This window comes from Anoplolepis gracilipes, chromosome 2, assembly GCF_047496725.1.
Source record: "Anoplolepis gracilipes chromosome 2, ASM4749672v1, whole genome shotgun sequence".
Classification (NCBI taxonomy): Eukaryota; Metazoa; Arthropoda; class Insecta; order Hymenoptera; family Formicidae; genus Anoplolepis; species Anoplolepis gracilipes.
In genome coordinates, this window is record NC_132971.1 from 3,262,740 (window position 1) to 3,285,611 (window position 22,872).

A 22,872-nucleotide genomic window follows, 5' to 3' on the forward strand; every position below is an offset into this window, starting at 1 on the left:
GAGCGCGAGACACGAATGCGAAACTGAGCACTTTGAGAGGAAAAGAGTGAGGTTTTAATTAAAAGGCCCGTAATCGTCGGACAAAGTACTAGCGCGGAGACAAAGTTTAGTACATGGCGAAGTTCGCGTATCGTGAATGTCGAACAGACTGTCTCGTCAGCAGCGACGAAAATTTAATTAATTAAGGAACGCGGTATTCGCGAACAACGACTTGTGTCACATTATGAGTTTATACTGCGCTCCTCTCGACGTTCTGTGTAGCGGCTTTAAACCAACCGCACAGAACTGGGTTACCCAAATATTAAACAACGTGATGTGTCGATAAGATTCAACCTCATGGGTGAATTTATTTTCCGTTTATATATAAAGCGAGCGTGCTTCTCACAACTATTCACGCAATTACCGCGTCGAAAGATTTTGCCCGCCTCTCGAGCCACTCGAAGTCACGTTGCCGCCGTTATCGTCGTCGTCAACGAGATCCGGTCGATGCCGTTGTCGTCGTCGTCGTCGTCGTCGTCGTCGTCCTTTTGAACGGGTAAGGACGAAGGGTCAGACGGTTGAATGGCTACGTCATGTGCCCGCAACGGAAGCTTGTCGCTTGCCGTAATGCGCTATCCATTGCTTTCCGTAATAGCACCCCGAGGAATTAGCGATCACACGTTGCTGAGCTTCTCGGCGTTCGTTCAATACGTATTTGATTATATATATATATATATATATATATATATATATATATATATATATATATATAACGAATTTAAAATCCTGCCGCTACTCGTTTATATTTTTAACTCCATTTATCAAATATTTGGATTTTTATATCTATTGCACGTGTAAATAGGATACGCGCGCGCACGGAAAGATCACTGTAATTGAGATGATTATTGCAAAATAAATTATGATGCACAGACCTTGAAAAGCTGAAAAAGTAAACGGGATGTATGATGCGAATACAAGAATACGTGTTCCGTTTGCAAAACGATCATATAGTTTCAGTTCGAAGTCTATTTCACGAGACGTGAATTATTTCCGAAGTGTGCCAAGCCGCAGGCGACATACTTGACGCGAAGTAATATAAAACCATATTCTTCTTTCAAAGTTAAAATATGTAATTTATGCGGCTTCGATGTGTGGTCGGTAAAAATAGTTAAAGCGGTCCGTGGCCTATTTTACGAGAGAAGAGGAAAGAGGAATCCGGCAGCAAACTTTTAGATCCGTTGGTACTTTTGAATCGATGCGATGTTGAGCTTGGACAGGATTTAATAGGTAACTGGGACAAAGCATCGAAATTAGTGCCGCTCGACGCTTAGCAAGCACCAATTAAGAACTGTTCACATTTAATTAAAGCATTTTCTGCCAGATCTTTGATATTTCCTTGTATCGAGCATGCACACAAACGGTTTTATGATCGTGGTTTTGCCACGTCATAAAACGTCATATTCCACTTGATATATACTGAGATTACCAAACATACTTAAATATATGTATATCAAACAGACATTATATCTCGACCTGATTAAACTGTCTACTTCAATCTTTAAGGAGCTGTCAAAGACAAGGCAAAGGAAAGCTGATGATATCAGTTCTCGAGCGAGATTTTCGAGAGGTGACATCTCGTTTTGCGCACCGCCATCGCGTATTCCGAGGGAAAAATCGCGGGGAATGAATCCAGCACACGAATAGTACGTCTCTGAGTAATTGGACCCGCTTGCATCCCTCTGGGATTCACTTTTTAATCGTGTCAGTCTCTCTTTTCTCTCTTTTTTGCCTTCGTTAAATTTTGCCGCTCGCCATGAATATATACTGCAAATAAAAAATTTCAACGGTGTAAACGGTACGCTGCGATAAATGAGACTACGTATACCAAAGACCTCCGTCTACGAAATATTCTAGTTCATCTTAGGTACTTCTCTGAAAGTACCTGGAATCTCGAAAATCAGCAAATTTAGTTATAAAGCTTGCAATACCGAGATGTGACGTCTTTCTGCATGAAGAAAGGGCCATGCATAATATTACTGACCGTAATTGAATGGCAATAATAATATAATTGAATTTAATACACAGAAAAGTTTATACATACATATATTCCTCTTTAGCGCTTTTACATACATCGAGCTCTCCTACTTCGCATTACGCTCTCAAAGTTTTCGATACTATTCATCTTTCTCGCGAAGAATGAATATTTTACCGTTTAAGATCGCATTAACGTCACCCATCCATTACGATACCTTTGTAAGCGAAGAACCGTGTACAAAGTATACGCTCGTCGCGTGCGCGCGCAAACGTATGTGTGTGTGTGTGTGTGTGTGTGTATATGTTACATATATATATATATATATATATATATATATAGTTTCGGAGTTCTCTCCATCCTGATTCTTCGTACCAAGATTCTACGTGATGATACACTTTTTTCTCCTTCGCAGCGCACCAACTACTTCCATCGTTTCTATCCGACGCTGTCGGGGCGATAATAAATCTACCGCAAAAGTAATGTGAGACCCGTGTTGCGCTCACCTATATATCGCGTATACCCCATTCAGACGTGTTGCCCTTACAGCGCTTCTGGGGTGGTAATGGCCCCCGCGAGTATGTACACCCACATATCAAGCCCCCGTTCGCACACAGAGCCGCGAATTCGCCGAACCTGTAGTCGTTCTTCGCACGCTGATCCGTACGAGGGTCGACCTCCTAGAGCGAACACTACAGAGTTCGTCTCTTTTTCTTCGGCTCGGTCAGCGTGAAAGAAAAAAGAAAAGTTTCCTTCCTACCCTCCTTTTATTCATAACGAGAGCGCCGTATCTTTTTGCGCGGCCCAAACGAGGCCTTTTTGCGTTGACTGAAACGTGCATTTCTCACGCACTCGTAGTCGGTCATATTGCAGGACTAAGGTGACATATAACGATGACTAATAGCCGTTTCCCTCTACCAGCGAGGGCTCATCAACCATGACTGGTGCCAAGTTGAGTGCCAACCGTATAAATGGATGTTGCGCATCGTGTACACGTGTCTGGCGAGACAAGATCGCCACAGCTGGCTACACGGCCATGGTAATTCACGAGCCGGCGATGAAACGTACAACGGCATCGCCAGATCCGTAACACACATATATATATGTATATATATATATATACATATATATACATATATATATATATATATATATATATATATATATATATACATACATACAAATATAGTAAATTATACGAAATATTTATTCTCGAATCTGTTATATTCTCCTAACATGAGATAAAAACCTACAGTTATTCTATAGAGCTATTTATAGAAAAATAATTACTGAAAGATTCATGTAAGAAAATATATACGACTAATAGTTTTATGTAGGATATATAAAATTTTGATAAAGAATAGATATAACATGGAAAAATACATATATAACCATGCTATAAAATTATCAAAAACAACGCAAGATATAATGTAGAAATCTAGGCATCCTACATACACAGACAACAATGATCGAAGAATGGCCGAGAATTAAACGAATTCAATACGGATGGGCTCTAATGAAAAATGTTCCGAGCGCGCTTGGCGTGCCTCACACTCCTATGGATATTAATCGCGAGACGGTGCTTCAATTATACTTCCAATCGTCCCTTTCCCGCGGACGACGATTCCGCGACGATCAGCCCGTGAAATTATTGCACCATGGCTATATCTATATTTCCCGTTCTTTTCCCGGTATTTGCGACGGAACGAGCGACGGAGAAAAGGCAGAAGGCCGAGAGTACAAAAATAAAAAAATCGCTACTGGCAGAGAGGCGTAGGCGGAATATTGTCATTCGTTGAATCCTCTTTTTTTTTCTCTCTCTTTAGGCTGTAAAACTGGATAAAAATTCACCGATAAAATTAATTCTCAACAACGTAATTTTTGTCGCATACATTCAAGTTATATTATACATAGTACATAAGTTACGGCATAAAATGGCGTTTATTTTCAAACGAGACGCCGGGCACCGCAATATTCTACCATTATGTCAAACTGTGAATTTCGCATATATAGCGACATGAATATAAACTTCCTTCGTTTACCTAAACCTTGTTCATACACACTTACTTCTTTTCGATTTACTTATTTTCAGCGTATAATAATTACGATTAACTTTAAAAGATAAAATTTACTTCGCGTTTACGCATGTGTATCAAAACTGGAGAGCGTAATCTCGAATTCTGACAATATACCAAGAATATCTCGCGCGCGTAAACGTTTCATCGGATGCACCTGCAAAGTTTTTTTTTTTGTCCGCATGACATTCTCGTACACCGCGTTCTCCAACGAGCACGACGACACGTCGTGTGACAGCGGACCGTTTTAAAATGCGGACGAGATAAATCGCGACGGACATTCGAGGCACATACCGCACGCCCGGTGATTCGCTCGTGGAACTATCATTCCCCCCCCCCCCCCGTTCGCGTTTTCCTTGCATCCCGCGCTACTGTAATTGTACATACGGTCATATGTATATACGCGGGTATATCCGCACGCACAATATATTGCGCCGGCCGGCTGGCCGGCGTATCAGAAATAATTACATGCAAATTATATGAATAAACATTGGGAATTTTCAGCGAGTTTTCTCCTCCCTCTGGCGATGTACCTACGCTTTTCCGCTGCTCACCGTATTACTGGCGCGATGCAATTGAAGGTATACCGGGTAGAAAACCGGCATCCACACAGGATACGCGACCGGCACAAAGTGCTCGCAATAGTGTGCGTGCATGCGTGCGTGCGATGTATCGGCACACGCGCGCGCTTTCGGTATAATATCGCAAACTGGGTGCAACGTAAACAATTTATATGAACCCAGTGCAGCGTAGCGCCGCAAAACTGTACACACACACACACACACACACACACACACACACACACATATATATATATATATACACATGTTATATATATATATATATTTATATATATATATTTATTTATTTATATATACATATATACATATTTAATGTCTTGTATATATATACATACATACATATATATATATCAGTGTTATTTTAATTTGCACACTCGGAATATTTTACCATCGCATTTGCATCCGCATTACAGCCGGCGCAATGTAATCTCGTCGATATTTTGCGCTGCGTCGCGGAAGCGCGTGTTGCCTCTCTCTATCCGCTTTCCATTTTAATTATTTTCATCCGAAAGTAGATACCGGACTCTTAGAGGAGAGAGTTGATAAGGGCAAACTCAACCTGCGGCTGGCTTCTGGGTCGAAAAGCGAGAAGACGTGGATTTTCTGCGAATATTTGCGCTGTTTATTCCTCGACTCTGCTTACCAGAAAGCGCCGGCGAATAATGGACGCGTGGCATGTGCACGAATTCAACGTTCGGAACAATGCGAGAAGCTCGCCGGAATATTTGCGTACTTTATAACAGTTTTGCGACGGAAAAAGCTAGGTAAATACTGATTTCGGCTCTCGAACAAACTTTAGCAAGTCGGAAGCGAGTCATTTGCGGAGACGGAATTTCACAAGAGTTTACGGTAAATTTTTTCTTCCCCGATGAAGCAAGCAACATAGCAATTTATGCATGAACTTTGCTCCGCAAGGTTGGAAACCAACTCGTATAAGTTACTTTGGAAAGGCCACGATTAGCAACCGTGTAATTAGCGTTCTATTTCTGATGTAAACAGTATTCCGTGAGAATATCCTCTCTCATACATTCCAGACCATTACAACCAAGAACGCATCAGTTTACATTACACCCAGTAATTTATTCACGCCAGCGCGAGTTGATGAGATCGTTATTCAAAATATCTCAGTCTGTTACCTGCTATTCCTGAAATTTATTCGAGAACATACGATAACGGCGATCTTATTGCAACCTCTAGGCGTTTCACAGCACCCTAATAATTCAGAAGGACTCCCGTCCGTCCCTCCGCAATGCAGTGCGATTCCTCGAATCAATTCGCCTGTACCTGACCCGTACACTTTCGACTCAATGGCAAATTTGCATAATACGAGAGAAAAATATCACGCTGCGAATCTAACGCGCTCGGTATATGGGCCATTTGCTATCGACAACGATCGAAATAATAAAGCGAGAGAGATATTTGCACGAGAGTTTATTTCGTAGCGTTCTATCCGTGTTATTTCTACTGTTTTAGGCCAACAGATATTCAGACAAATGCGTGCCTCACGTCGCGTCGGCACGCATCACGTGCTAGTCTCTCCTTTCGGCAGTGTGCGTATATTAATTACATACACACGAGACTCGGTTGAGGGTAACGCGAGGCAAATTAAGCTCGTCGAATAGGAGAATTCGTTAATGCCTCTCGCGTGAGGAAGATCGATTGGATTTACCTTGGTGCCACGCTAACGCAATCTCTTCGCCTCGCCCGTCACTACCTTTCCGCAGCCCCGCACGCTTTGTTCCCTCTACTCTTGCTCTGGAAACTTCCTCGCACGAATTAACCCGCAGACCGGCTTGCACGCGTGCAGCGAAAACTAGAAGCACATCTTGTCGTAACGAGGCGGAGCGGTTAGGTATAATGCTTGTAACTAGGCTCTCTCGCCCTCTGGCGTGTTTGCGGTGTGACGTCACAAAGTTACGTTCTACGTGAGTCTAGGCTTACCACTGCGTGTACGCGACCGGGGTGCGGGCTACAACCGCTGCTGCTGTTACTGCTGCGCTGCTGCCTTTCACCAGGGTGGGTGGGTAACGATAAGTCGTAGAGGAATTGTCCCTTGGACCGCGCGTACACCGCGTGACAAGTGACACTAATTACTTTCGCATGCGGTTGTACTTTGCCCGCGCATTCATTTCATTTCGATTGACGCGCGCATATCCCCTACAATGTAACTGTGACATTTTGTTACAATTTCAAAATGCTCTCTCAATTTATTCTCTAAATAGAATCTCGAAATTTTCATTTATTATTCTATTGTAAGAGAAGAAGATGAATTAGATCATTTTTGTGCAGCGCAATTTTGCAATACACATATTGCAGGAAAAATGTCGAGTTGAATCCGAGAAAGCTGCATGAATCCATTTAATTTCAACTTTTTACCTCGAGTCAGAGAGCACGATAGCAACGCAAATGGATGCAAAGCGCATCATAGCAAAAACCAAATTAGATTCGACCAGTCCGCTGTTCTTGCTAAGAGAGATAGTTGTTTGAGGACAAATAATACCGACTTGTAGCATGGTTTGTGTATACATTATTTCCCTTTTCAAGAAATCAGTGAAAATTAAAATCTGAGTTATTATATACTATTGCGATAAGCACAAATAATATATTCTATCTTTCTTTTCTGTAATCATGAAATACATTTTATATTCCGAACACATGTTATTTATGTTTATTGTGATACTTTAAATTTAAAAAATATATGTATCTGCTTAAAAAACCAGATTATTAAAATTCTTATTTTAAGTCAGATAAAGACGCAAGTAACAGATTGATAATTTTACTGCATTAAAATAGTTATTATTCATAGCTTATTCATTAACAGAATTTTGAATAAAAAATAGCGGTGTTTCATACTCAATGGCCGACAAAGTGAAACTCATATCAGTACAGAATGCCAGCAAAGTTTGCCAGAATAAGACAGCTGCTTTTCGGCTATAAACAACAATCACGAGAGCCTTGACAAACATAATATGGCTTTAATCGCGATACAGAACCCCGCGGGCTTATTTATTGCACGTTCTTTGCCAGCTAGTTTTCCACCACTTCACAATCTCCACACAAGTCTTACATATAAAACTTGCAATCATTTTTAATATTATGTAATAAAATATTTATATAATAACTTTCATTTAATTATTTCGAGATTACGATTAAAGAAACACAATCATAATATTGTTAAATCAATTCAATCTTTAATGCTTTTCCTGCGATTATATTTCTTCTATTATTTTCCGATTGCCTCGAAGAAAGTTTTCCGCCAATTCCGTTTAATATTCATTGCCATGTGCCCGGAAGTTAAATGATCTGAAAAAAATCGAACAAAATTTTTTGAGCAATTTAAGCAGGCTATTAATTATACATCGAGCCTACAATTTAGTCTGCAAATATATCGTCAATTTCGATTTAGCAATTTCGCATTATGTCTAATATGTTCTTGGAACTGAAAACCCAAACTTTCTACCTCATAGATCTTGCAGGCAGACTGCATCGACTGTTATAGGAGAAGGGAAAATGAGAAGAAAAGAGAAGGTCGCCGTAATCCTTCGACTAGTATAGTAAGGCGGATGGCTCCGAGCCCATTGGCGAAGAGCTCGGCATACCACGTGACGGTCCCGCTCTCCTGCCGTTTGTCATTACGGCTGGCCACATTTTATTTATAATAATTGGTTAGAAACAGTTACGCGGTTCTGGCTTAAGGTGGGGAGCGCGCTTGAATTTATGAAGTCAGCGGCGGAGCGGAGGGGGATCTGGACCGAGCCAGGAGATTCTGGGGTGTCTTGGTCTTTTGGAGGCAGTCCAGATGCGGCTACGCTCCCCGGCCAACCCCCTCGAATAAGGGTTTGGCTATCTTACCACGAAGAGACAGATCGCGTTGCCTGCCGCCGCGCATAGCCGGAATGATAAACGAGCGCGATGTTGCTGTATAATCATGGCTCTGGGATACCAGTCAGGGACATTCTCCACGTCCGACCTCATGACATGAAGGGAGGGTGGTGAGCCACAAATGACGACGAGTTCCCGATTGTCTTGAGCTTAGCTCCGCGTCTGCATCTTGTTGACTAGAAACTTTTACACGTATTTTAAACTGCATATATGATATATATATTAGACTTAAAATCTTGTTGAAACAAATAAACATTTATCTTTTAAGCAAACACGTCTGATAGAATTATGAAAATAACACAAACAGTCGAATATTTAGTCGACAATGTATAATGATATGAAATAAAATTATCTCGATATCTTTGACAGCTTACTAGAGCAATGGCAAGAGTCACATCGAGAAACCGCCATGATTTCGATTTTCCTCAACGGAGTTATTCCTGTGACTTCTTCCCTTCCGGCGCACGCATTACCAATGTAAATCCCGGGTTCTCCTCTCTTTCTCTTTCTCTCTCTCTCTTTCTCCCTGCCCCCGTTTTCTCTCTGACTTTTTGTCGCGCGAATCCTCGCAAATCGGTTTGAATACGTACGGCGTGCAAAGTGCAGAGCCAAGCCAAGTCTAGACACCTCAGCCGCGGCCATGGCTTTCTGATTCCCCGGTTTTCTCCCCAGTACGCGGCTCCCCATTTTCTCAGCTATCGCTCGTCTTGGTGTAGGGCGAGAACATTCACATAATTTCTCGCGACTTGATGCCAGACCGTTCTTCACCAAACTCGTCGACGAATTGTAGGCACCCTACGCTACCTACCACCAACACTTCTACTGCACCATCACCATCATCCGTACTACCGACGGCAACGGCCAAGTCTCCGACGTTATTGCTGATCCCGGAGATTTATGGCAGACCTCCTGCACACATGGCGCTTTAATTATGTGTGCTAAAATGAATTGCCGAATATTTTATGCGACAGGAAACTGCCCCCTGATCCCACCGCCCCCTATGGTCTCTTTACACATCGAATTTATTGCATGGTTTATTTATTAAACGAGTAGCGATTTATATCCGCGCGTTATGGATTTACATTTCGCGAGAATCATGAAGAAATTTGTTAAGATTATTACTTACGATTGTTACTTTATATCTTGCGCAATATTATTCCACAGATAGTTCCAGATAGGGATTTATAAATGACCTTTTGCCGTAGTCCATGTCGACTCGCTCCAAGTGTTTCGTATTCGGGGTGATGCTCGCGTAATAATATTCTGGAGGCACATCTAGGCACGAAGAAATCTCTTCTTTCGTTCTCTGTACGCGTGCGACATAAAACTCGCCATAATTCCAACGTGATTTAACGCGGACCCACGTTTTCGACGTTTCGTCGTGTGACCCGTCTGCAGACGAGAGGGTTGGCTGCGTTCTCCTTAATCCGTAAAAGTCGCGCGACTTAACCCACTTACGTCCGCATATCTAGATCTTTTGGGAATCATCCGGCATTCGAAAACTACCGAAGAGCATCAAGCACTCGCCGAGCCAAAAATTTCACATCGATCAGTTTTTGCTACAGAGCATCTTACAATGGATGGATTTCCGGAGATTACTAAAACGCATTAAATGTACATGGATTCACTTTCGCGCAGAGAGGCGTTTCGGGAATATATCTCGTTAAAATAACGTATATTCATATAGACGCACAAATATCCAAACGCAGGAATCTCTAATTGGAAAGTTTGAGCAAATCTACCGTATATTTAATACGGATTCTCTTACGACATATTCTTTCAGGAAGCATTGGCACCTGGACGCGTTCTCGTATACCCGACTATCCAGCGTGTCATCTCTTCATTTCTCCCGCCACGCGACGACACTAATTGGATGATTCAATACCGCGGAAACGTGATCGGAAACGAGATCGGCCGGCCGTCACGATTCGTTACATGCAATTTTTCTGCGCGAATACCTCGCGCCGATAACGAGGGGAAGAACATCGCGGCTGCATTCGACGAACGGCGCGATATCTTCGTGTCGTTGGCTGATAACGTAAAATTATGAATACCTACAGTTCCTCATGGTCTCCCTTTTGTAAAATCACAGGTCTATACACGACCGACGTTCTTTCGCGGTACGTGAGATAATTATTTCCATGAATAGATACGGATACGCATTCATTCTAATTAGTGATATAAAAAGATTCTGCGCGAGTTTCGCGAGTGAGGTTTGTCATTCCGACTGGTGCCTTTTAAGAGAGGAGAAACTCGATGGTGCTGAACGAAGGAAAAAATATGGAATTTATTGGCTCTAATTTGTTACTCAATTGAATTCCTACCTAGTTGAATTAGATCGTCACAGAAAGAAAATTTACTTAAATGATTAATTAATGTTTACATAGAATGTTTTATTTCATCTTTGTTTAAACAAACTTGGCATATATACAGAATATATATTCGAGATAAAACGAATCGAGTATAAAACGAAAAGTAGAAAAAGAACGACACGCGAAAGGAGGCGACTGCAGGGGTATTAATATACCTTGCTGTCGCCACTAAGGCCATGAATATGTAAGCCCGCTTTGTGACGACGGGGAGACGCTTCGTAGACGGTGCCTAATGTTGTTCCTCAGCAAGGTTTGACCTCGAGATAAGCGGCTTATAAGTATCGTTTGAAAATTCTTGCTTGGCTAGAACGATCCGTGTTTTTCACCGCGCTTTGTTTGCGTGGCACGGTGATTAATGCTTCGGATTTATGGTTAACGGCTATTGCCGACACCTGTAATATATCTATTTACGCAAATTGCATAAGTCATATATTATCCTTGACGCGATAAAATGTATATTATTACAGGGTAACGCTGCGCCGGTTTCTGTCATGTTATATACCTCCACAAAATACATATATCTTTATGTGATATGATAAATAGATATATTTCTTGCTGTAATTTAGGGGGAAACGCGCTTATAGTTGTAACAATGTACTCATTATATCAACACAAATTCCGTTAATTATCAATAATTATAATCTAACCAAACGTATCTTTCTCTGTTTCAGGTAAGTTGTCCCGTCAGAATTGTTTGCATTGTACATGGAAAAGGTAAAGATAGCGACTGGCAATATTCTTACGTATAAAGAAGATACTGATCGCGTAGCAGATATAGATGGCTCCTAGCCAATTCGCGAAGCTGGTATTCGCGTTTCTTAAAAGAGTGTCCTTGAGCGATCGACTTCTTATACGATATTCAAACATATTATATTTATTTTCTCTTTCCTCTATGTTACAATGACAGATGCCTCAATTTTATTCCTACCAAATACTTTACGTTTTGCTTACACAACCCGTATATTCTGGTCATGGTTTGAAACAATTGCATGCCGGGACACAAAGCTCGATACTCAGCGTATTTTCTTGAAATATATATTATTGAAAGAACCACTACTTCTCTATGCTTTGGAGTATTTTATGTTAACAAACTCAGAAACTACCCGCCAACAAGGTAACAATATTGCCTCAATGCCAGCTTCTCCATATTTTAATTATGGAAAACAACACTTTTAGACGATTATGCTTCCTCCTCTGAACTAACATCTAAAATTTAAACTTAATTTTCTCAAATTCAAACATTCTATTTCACTTTGTTTATAAAGTTGGTGATAATAGTAGCATCTATGAGTGTGAGACATATTTATTCTTATCGCATATATAAATTAAAGAAAAAAAGAGCAACCGCGCGCGATGGCAAACGCGTTCGAGTGTATCTGTATAGACTATATCGTATACGAACCGGAAAGGGAAGACGGCGGTAGCGACGACGGGAAAAGAAAAAGGAACGGGATACACATATTACTGTATGCGAGTGTGTACATGCAAAACGTAAACCCCGCGTTTTATCCCGGCGAAGGTGCGCTCCGGTGTTCTGCGATCGTTAATTTCGCTCGAGGAGAAATACCGAGGTCGTTTCTGCAAAAACCGCGGGCGATCCGGCCTCGGTCGAGCGCCCGTGGAACTTTCCGGCGGAAGGGCAGGCAGGGAAAGGGAGTGATTGGGCCAACGTGGAGAAGGTAGAACGAAAATGCAAGAGAGAGAGAGAGAGAGAGAGAGAGAGAGAGAGAGAGAGAGAGAGAAGGCGAGAGAATGAAGGGGAGAAGGAAGAGGCTCTGCTAACTTATTTTACACTGAACTCGCCTCTCCATTCGATTCGCTGGGTTACCATCGCCACAAAAGTAGCTTCTTGTCTTGACGTGGATGTGAAAAAATTATGCGCACCTCATCGTAAAAAAGTGATATTTTAATCATAAGATTCTTAATAATATTCCAATTTCTTTGTGATTAGCACTTTATGTATAATTATTGTAAAGATAAGAAAAGATTACACACATAATACATTTTTTTCTAATTTCTAAAATAATTAATATTATTAATATTAATATTAATATTAATATTAATATTATAATTTATTTAAATTTGAAAGACATAAAACAAATAACACATAATGAAGTAACTGCACGTGTCTCCAAAAGTTCATAAGTTCCTATCCATTTAATAAGTATGCACGTTTAATATATATGGTATACGGTATTCATGTTTGATGTCATTCCGCATATCTTGAAACACCTTTCCCTTTTATCTCTTTCTGCCCTGTCCCCTCGAGTTACTAAACTTTCATGATAGAAGAAAGCCTTCAACTGCGTCTTGTACTCAGTACTTGCATAAAGCTTATACGAGATGTCTCAAAACTATGATTTTGATGACAAATTTTTTTTACAAACTTGGTATCACGTTTTATGATAAGAATTGTTGAGAAATGCCATTATTTTCTTTAACTTTCTAACATTTAACATAATGTATCTTGACAGGTAAACTTTAAATCAAAACTCTGAGCAAGTGAATTTATTTGAATTTTAATGAGAGAGAGTAATAGAGTTTACTCTATTTGGTTATATCTGAAAAATTTATTTTGCGAAAAAGATAAAGAAAGAGAGAAAGGAAACTTTTTATCTTCAATTATTTATAACACAAAAATTATTGATACATTTATATTTCAGTTAAGAAAAAAATGTATCAAAATTTTAATGAAATAATCTTTCTATCAAATGTAAGACGAGATGATTTTGTATTATCTACTTGAATTTAATTGTTATAGCTAAAGAGACGGCAATCTGCAATATCAGTATATCGATAGTGTTGGAATTTAAAAACTATTGAACGTGGTAGAAACTGATAGGTGTTTACGTGGATGAAGGAAAAGCATCAGTTTGCTCATTTCAGTTTATCGCTTTAGCTTCAAATTCGCACGTACATCTGTTTCTAAAAAGCGTATCCCGCGACGAGCGCGATGTGCCATGGTAACGGTAAACGAAGAAACTCCAACAGAACAGCCGGGGCAGCCACGAAATGTTTCCATTCCGAATCGGGAAACAATTTTAATTTACCAACCACTCGCCGCACCGTTCTCTTCCTCCCTCCTTCTCTCTCTCCCTTTCTCTCTCTCTCTCTCTCTCTCTCTCTCTCTCTCTCTCTCTCTCTTTTTCTCTTTCTCTTTCTCTCGTTAACTTTTTCCGCGCTCATCCTCTTTCGTTTGGTGCGGATGCTTTCCGTTCTCTCCTCCCTTTCTCCTTCCATCCTACTCTCCGCCTGTTCATCCCCGTTTGCTCGCGGGTACAGAGGCTGGATAGCCATTCGTTGTAACGGCTTTGTTTCATTTAACAGACCGACCGTCGACCGTTTTCCCCTCAGGCCTTGCAAACCGTTTGCGCTGGCAGCTCGTTTAAAGCCAGGCTTTATTACTGATTACTGGAAAAATTGATGTCCACCGGCTAATGAACCCAATCTACCGGCGATCCCGTGTACGCGATACCGTTTCTATTCCAGCGAACGGGCAATAATTCGCTCGGTCTGTATGCAAATCGAATATGTCAGCGAGTATGAACGGTTTGGAAAAAGCTTGTAACAGAATTCAGCCGCGATATATCTGGTTGCTCTTTTTTCCTTTTTTTTTTAAATTTCACCAGTCTTTGTGCGCGGTCGAAACCGAGTTTTTGTTCGGTGTTTAATCCTCTCGCAACGTTGCTTCTCTGCGAGTTCGTTGCGAAACAACGCTATAAAGAGTCGACGCAATTATTAGAACGTTACTGGTACTGAGGGCCTTCAACCACATGTGAACTTCGCTTTTCGTGTACGTAAAAGAATTACTTTGGTAGGCGAGCGGTATCGTAAACAGGCTTCGTTAATGTACGAGACTTAAAGCTCGGCGACAGGCTTGCCACCAAACAACGGCAGTAATGAGAAACTTTTAATTAAAACCTTGGTTGAATACGAGGCAATCGCAAACCGGAACAATGGGAGAAGAAATACGTTGTTAATGGGAATCTTTTTTTTATACGCCATCGGCTTTGTCTTTGGCAGCATATAGACGCAAAGAGTATCGCGATTAAAATTATCTCTGCAACGCAATGCTCGCTAAAGAAATAAATTTTGCCATTATTTTTGTTTGCTATTTTATAGTCTGCTATTGCAGTCAAACTCTGGCTTTACGCATAAAAATTGTTTGCATTGTTGAAGTTTCAATGTAGGACAAAGTAAAATTGTAAACAAGGGCATAGGTTTGGCGTGCGTAATTAATTATAAGAGTTTGTGACGGACGAGTAGGCAGACCAAGAGAATAGTATCGGAACACTCTCCGGGAGTCCCATCGGTTTTGTTGTTCAACGGCCAAAACCGCGGGAATAGTTCGAAACCACATTACATGTTGCAGCGCGTGCATTTCGTTCGGGTGAAGAGGGCTGTTGTACGTGTCGGCGAGATTGATGAGAAACAAGGCCTTGTAAACGCTAATGAAAAGACACAGCCCCGTGCAATCCAATTAGCTCTCATAAACGTTGCTTCTATTTGTTTTTTGGCCGTAAAATGATAAACACGCTACGAATCGAGAATCACAACCATGATAAATCACGATGATAAATTTATTAAATTTCGCAATGATAAATTTTAATTATTTCATACGCGAAATAAATCGCTCTTGTTGATTGAACGTATTCTTTTGCAAATTACAAACATAACTAAATATTTTCGTCACTAATAATGCTGCTTTCTAATACAATAATAGATGTAAAAGGAATAAAGATTTCGATAAAAATTATAAGTAAATATTAAATATTTTTATCTTTAATTTATATAATAAATGCACGCAATGCATATAAATATTAAATAGAAATATCAAATTTCCATTCTTGGAAAATATCTATGGAAAAATTGTTGTCTCTTTTATATTTGATAATTAAATTCACCCATGAAAGATTATATTTGTAAAGAATCGATCAGGGACGAAAGGCAACGAAATGAGTGGACGAGCAGCATCCAAAAGCGAGAATACGAATTTACACGAATACCCGTATTCTCTAATGCAACCTATGTTGATTTGATTCAAACCCTTTCCGCACGATATCTCTATATCTTTTTCCCATTGGTTCGCGCATCGAATCGCTCTGGCAGTTTGATTCACGGAAGCAGAAAAATCGGTGAAGCGAAGATACACACGCAAATAATGAATAAAGTTAACCGGGGCAATTCGCGCTCTCGTGCGTGCGTCGAGTGTCGAGCGTTGAAAATAATGAAGTCCAGCCTGCGTCACCATAGCCGATAATGTGAATATTTCATTGAGCAAAAATCGCGCCGTTGCAATGCGATGCGATGCGATGCGATGCGACGCGATGCAACGCGATGCAACGCGACGCAACGCGGCGCCGGCGATCTGCAACGCCACGTCGGAAATTGTATCCGGCTCCGTTGAAACGAGAAAGAACGAATTTACCGTAATAAACTCTGCCGCCTAGCTCGCGCGATTGAATTTCGGTCACGGAACGCCGAAACTTCCGCGCGCGCGGTTAAAATTATTGATGACGTTTCGCGCGGCCGTTTAATGAAGTCTCGCACGCGCGCGGTTTCGCGCGCGAAAAGAAACTGAAAGTAATTCATCAGAATGAACACGCGAGCCGCGAGATGATACCGTATCGTGTTGATTCTCGTACCTTTTTATCCCGTCCATTTCGTAATGTCATCCTGATTACGCGGATGTTGCCCTCGAGATCCGTAGTTTCAGATAACTCGAATCAAATAATTCAGATTTGATGTAAAAATTGTTTGCTCTTAAGGTTATTTGAATCGACGCAATTTTTTATGTCGAATCTGCTCGCTATCGTGCGACAACGCCGCAGGACGTCGTATTTTGGGAGACAAATTCTCGACCTACTCGGAAATGCCGAGCATTCGCCAGAGGACACAAATCAGGGTTGTCTAATAAGGTCGTCGTGGCGCGTAAAGCTTGAGCGATGGAGCTCCTCCGGCAAGACGGAACACTGTGCAGAATATAGGGATTTGGCCTATCACTCTACTTTTTATCGTGTAAAAAGGATGGTGTAAAGTTGTGCCTTGTTGCATTGGCGTAGATATATCATAACTTGAGCTTACATGATATCACAATATAAACGATATAATACATAATATAATATAATGTAATGTGAATATTTATATTTTTGCGACATATTAAGTTAGCCTTTCTAATATAATATATGAAATTGATTAATTTCGATGCTTTTAATCGGTAATAAGTACACAGTTAATGCATTTACAATTATTACATTACAATTCAAGATTATTATTTATCGTTTTGAAGAAGAAGTTCCTTTTACTATGCTATTATAAAAGATTATACTATTACAAAAATGCTGAATAAACACTATCAAATGATAAAATAATATAATTAAAATTAATATTTAATAATATATAAATTAAAGTTTCATACGCATTCATTGAGTTACATATTTCGATGGCCTAAAATTTAGCCAGATTGTAAACTGTGGCGGATTTTTCATGAGAATTTTCTCGATCCCTCGCTGTGTGCTCCACTGCGTTCGGAAGCGATATCGAAAGGTAAGGGCGGATACGGAGCTTGCAGAAGTCAATCCACTTATTGGAATGCTTCGCGTCTCGTTCTCGCGCCGTATACACGGCATTCGAGCCTGCTCCGGTTCGATTTGTATTGTTGTCGAGCGCCGTTACGACTACGGCCGATGAAACGCCTCGATCGGCGACCGTGCATTAAAGCGCCTTGGCGCGTTAACGCCGTAAGCCTGCCTGCACCCAATAACGGTTTATTCTGTCGCATTCCGCGCGCGGCCGTGAAATAAAGTTGGCCGAAGCGTAATCAACTAATTGCACACTCGTGCTAAACTAATCTAAACGTACAAGCAGATTCTATCTCCACTTACCTGTCACGTAACATAATTTCGTGTACAACAAAGGGCCTGTATCGACAGTAGCGCGATGAAAAGCGCATGATTATATAAGCGCAAGTGTTTCCTATTCCGCCATAACATGCGAAGAAAATGACAAATCCATCGATCCATCGATCTTTTTTATAAACGTTTCTCGCACGTGTATAATTATATATAATTATGTATAATTATATATAATTATAATTATGTATAATTAAATATATAAATTATTTTATCTTGCGTAGTGCGGCAGTGAAATCATATTAATCGATTATTCTGCTAAGTTTTTATTCTCCTAGGAGTGTGAAAATTTAGGAAAATGTAAAATTTCTTAATGCGCGTATATGCGCGCATGTAATGATAATTTAACGCGCGATGGTAATTTTCATAGTCGTAACTGTGTAATAACCGCTGTAAAAAAATTACGACTAACTGGATTAAAGCATCAGCGGCAGTAGCGACTCCGGGGCGATCCTCACTGGCGGCGTGGCACGAGATTAATGCACATGGCCCCTCCGCCGCTTCGTGCTAATCATCGTAAAGTACACACGTCTAGGAAAAGCCGGCTACCAAGGTGCTCTGGCGGCTCTCTTAGATTTCACTTTGTAAGAATTACGAGCTTAATATAGTCTCTCTTTCCGACGAGAGAGCACGACGTCGCGCTGCTCGATCCATAGCGAATTAAAAAATGGGCGCACGAGCTCTTGAAGCGAGAGAGCGACGATAAAAAGTAATGAAAGTAGTAAAAGCTCCACGCTAGAGCAGCCCAAGGAGGGTTGACTTCGTGTAGGTGGCACGGCGCTGAATGGCAGTCGCCAGGAGAAACGGAAAGGATGGGACGCGGACTGAGAGCTCTTTTGAGAGACAGCAAGCCTGGGGCTTGACCAAAAAGATCTAGCATTCTCTTTCTTGTTCTTTTTATCTCTCTTCGCCCCCCCCCCCTCTCTCTCTCTCTCTCTTTCCGTTTTACCAGCGTTCTATCAACACAAAGACGCCGTAGTCGGCTCTATCTTACCGGTCGTTCCATTTCTGTGGACAACGTAATAACCACTTTCCGACGGTCGAAGGAATTATCCGGAACGACAATTGGAACGCGCGTTACAAACGACGTAGAGAGTTTGCGTTCCTTTCCCAGGGGCCAGGTCGCGAAAATACGATGGCCGAATAGAATAAAGTATTTCACGGGCGAAGAATACGCGGCGACGATACGTTTGTCGAATGCAGAAATAAATCCGCTTACCGTTTGATTTGCAGAGTAGCGAAAGTCCATCCCTCTTCCGCCACTCCTACGTTTATCCCTTTGATCGTGATAAATTCCATTTCGCGTTCTCTCGTTCGGCGACGATATCATCGTGACCCAAGCCGAAGAAATATGTGTGAGGAATTACGAAAGAGCATTCGCGCCGCCTCTAATCCTGGTCCGCGGGATTCGATGGGCGATTCTTCGCATGTCGTATCAAGCAGTACAACTGAATTATGAAACGTCAATCACGAGCCGGCTGAAACCGAGTGGCTGGAAAGAGAAGCGAAGGGATTGAAAAGGGAAGGAGCGAGTCAATCGATACCCTGGCCCAGACGGGTGGGGAATAGACAGCCAAGTATTATCGCGGCCAAAAGTTACGATGTGTATCGACGTTTCCATCTCGTTACAACCCCTCCCTACTTTTGAAAAAATTGAAAAAGAAGTGGATATAAGAACCAGAAGGCGCGTCCACTTTTTTCAAATCTTATGGATCTAACGGATCTGAACTCGACATTCAAAGTATTGTATAATCTATGCGTTGAAAAATCATACGTGCGTTAGACAAGTAATTTATTAAAGATAAAAAATAGATTTCTTTTCATTTAAAACTTTCGTGAAACACATTGAAAATATTTCTCGAGTGCATACAATTTTCGCGAAATATAAAGAGAACGTGTTATAAATGCGCGTAAATTTTTTGACAGATTCGGAGCACAGAGTGCTTTTCGACGATTCTCCGAATTCCGAATATGATTCCTCGCCGTGTTTCAGCCGTCAACTGTATATGTATATGTAGATTTGTAGACGAACAAAAATGTACAGCGGCGCACATTGCATTTGTTTCGAAGCTAACAGATACAACGATAGGAAACACGCTACGCAATAAATTACGCTCTGCTCGAGCGTACGTGTGACGTGTGGCGACATTCTTTCTTGGAATGGCAAAAAAATTAACGGGCGGCACAGTACAGTACGGTAACAAAGTCAGGTGATGTAGCGTTGATTGCGCGCGACCGACGATAAGCTCGCGGCCGTGAGCTCATTGATAATTCCACGCCGTTATACGTAAGTTACAGGCATCGCCACTCGTGACCGGAAGTAAAACCGTACAGGGATAGGTAGAATTGGATGGGAGGAGTGAGGGGTTAAGGGTAGGTGGGAAAAGGGTCGTTGGGTTGGTCGCGCCCGGGACGCACGAGGAGAAAGGAGAGGACTGACGAAAAAAAAAGGGAGAAAATAACAAAGCGCCGGTTGGTGCATATATTCTCGGTAAAAACTGCCGCGGCAGAAAGCGGATGCGGGGAAACCGGCGTGGGGAAGAGCAGGACGATGGTAATCTTCCGGCTGATATTTTATGTGTGTCCTGCGAGAGAGCGAGGTTCCCTACCTCTACCTCATCCTCCTCTCTCCTACTCTCTCCCGTTTTCCTTCTTCCACGCATCCCGCCGCTATCCCCCTTTATTTGCCTCCTCGGGTTCTTCTGGCTTGGGTCCATTGATTACCATGAAATCAGGGGAGAAGGAGCGAACGGCAGTTTTTGTGTTTTTTCCTTCCAAAGTGCGATATATAAATAAACTGTCGCAAATCAAGTCCTTTCTCTCCGATACAATTTGATGACTACGAAAAATAAAAAAAAAAAAAATCCGATAAGAACGGCAACATGCTTAACTCGAAGCAATCGTTACGTCCGGCTTACGCTAAAACGCTATAAAGAAATTAATGCTTTCCGAGAGGAATAAGAAAACGATCGTTACATTCTAGTAACGTTGAGATTTCGTTTAAAATTAGTTGTCGCTTTTCATGTTATTTGAGATTGCTACAAATAGCTCGACAATTCCAACGAGAATACTTTTCCCTGTGAACAACGGCGCACACGTACCGGGGCGCAAAGATATATCGCAGAAATTCGATAATTGTCGGGGAACACGTGGGTCGGGCTCGCGTGTTCGGGCCAACAGCGAACTTCGCGGCTAATGAATTTACGACGAGGAGCACTCTCGTGGACCACACGGAGGGAATCAATAATGCGGTTAAATATTTCATGGATTTCGCGGAATGCGGCTGCTGGTGTACGGTCACGTCGCACCCATCTGTCGCGATCGGCCCAACTTCAATCGTTAATGGGAACAAACGGGCTCACCGAGCCATGCGGATGACGTAGCCGTGTTTATGCGAAACCATGTTGACGGCGCGCACCGTTCGCGCATATACGCAATATTTACAAATTCCTGCCGAAAATCGAACATCGCGACTCGCGAGAGTCGTGTCAAGCCGAGCTTGATGTATGCGCAGATGCCGCAGCGTGTAGCTCCAGTACGCGCCGATGTGCTGTGCGATTAGCACACTCGGTTGCTCGAACGGGGCATCGCTCAAATTTCATGGAATTTCGATGCGACGCGAAGCGGTTTAATTAACGTTCTCCCATATCGACAAAAATGTCAATCGAAATTCTACCGAGATAGATTCGATACGTATCCGTTTCGCACTATCGTGGGCGATAATTATGACGATAAATATATATTTTAAAAAGAGGAACTCTGTTTTTTTTTTACATACATATTTCTTACGATTGATTAAACTTTTCAATCGGACAATTTTAAATTTTAATCGATTGACAGTACAAGATTTATTATGGTTAAACATACAATTATCAAACAAGAGGTCGTATATTAATTTTGTAGATTTTTTGTCACGCAATAATTTCACGGTATCAATATATATGGGTTAAATATTCTTTTTTTTTTTTTTATCCAACATTCAGTGGTTAGATGGAGAGCACAATGGCGAACGCCGGTGGACTTATCAAGAAGCAACGTGAGTAACGGAGGCGTTTAACGACTGAGGCTAGTTGCATATTCATGCTCAACCTTTCTACCTTCGCGCTGCGCAACCTCCGCCGATAACATCGCGGCTTTTACGCTGGATGGCTGTCTTGCTTTTTTGTCGTTAAAAGCACTTAGCCTGCCCTTCGGTCGCAATTGCGTCTCTTCCGAGCGCTTTCGTTCCGTCAGTCGAAACGGCTCGACTTCCATCACGGCATTAAACTCCTTACTTAACTGGCGTATCTTGCAAAGCTCGGCCGCAAACAAAGCTCGGCGGACCCGCAAGTTCTTAAGAGATGACAATATAACCGTTGTCTTGGGTAAGCCTACGCTCGTCCTACGTTCGATCGTATATAAGTGTGTTGCTTATAAAAGAAATACAGGTTGTATAAAAACGTTCTTCGAGGATCGCAAAGAAGAAAAAAGGGCATTACACGCATTCTTCTTGCGTTCCTCGCAATCCTCGAACTCGATAACGGTCATCCGAAGCTTGCAATTTGGCATCGGGGAGGCAGCCGTATTAGCCGTGCAGAGTCGAGAGGCCGGCCGCAATTATTTAGGAGCTTTATCGTAACGCTCTTCTCTCTTTTTTTTTCCCACTCGAGACGAGACTAAAAAAGAAAGAAACACGCCGACTGAAACATGGGCCAGATAGGCGGGCACGTCGCGTGCCGACGTACACTGCAGGCTCACCCCTGCTTGTCTGCCCGCTATCCTCACGAAACTCTAAAGATTAACGACGAGAGGTGGCGCAAGACATAATCTATCCGCGCGTAAAAAGCTAATAAAACCTTTTTGCATTCGCCGACGATATAAATTTACCGGTTCCGCCATTCTCCGCACTTGCGATAATGCTCACCCTTATTGTTACTTCCAAGCACGCACAGTTTGTATCGGTAACGCACGACGCGTCGCCGAAAGAGAGAGGGGGGGGGGGGGGAGAAAGAGAGAGAGAGAGAGATTTTAATAATCTGGCGGCAATATTTTTTTCTTGTT

At 41.7% G+C, this 22,872-nt stretch overlaps 1 protein-coding gene and 1 long non-coding RNA gene across 7 annotated transcripts in view; one reads left to right on the top strand and one right to left on the bottom strand.

Annotated features, from left to right (window-relative positions):
• The window catches only part of LOC140663148 (uncharacterized), a 304,620-nt gene that overhangs the window by 229,088 nt on the left and 52,660 nt on the right, over positions 1–22,872 (bottom strand). The window lies entirely within an intron of this gene.
• The window catches only part of LOC140663146 (CUGBP Elav-like family member 3), a 353,573-nt gene that overhangs the window by 179,789 nt on the left and 150,912 nt on the right, over positions 1–22,872 (top strand). For 2 of the 5 annotated variants that reach the window (XR_012046228.1, XM_072887115.1), the window contains exon 3: positions 11,593–21,809. The exons of the other annotated variants lie outside the window; for them this stretch is intronic. Coding sequence is in view for 1 of the 2 variants with exons in the window: in XM_072887115.1 (XP_072743216.1) it covers positions 11,593–11,670 (78 nt within the window). In the remaining variant the exon portion in view is untranslated. Of the gene's footprint in view, positions 1–11,592; positions 21,810–22,872 lie in introns of those variants that run through there. 5 annotated transcript variants of the gene reach the window in all.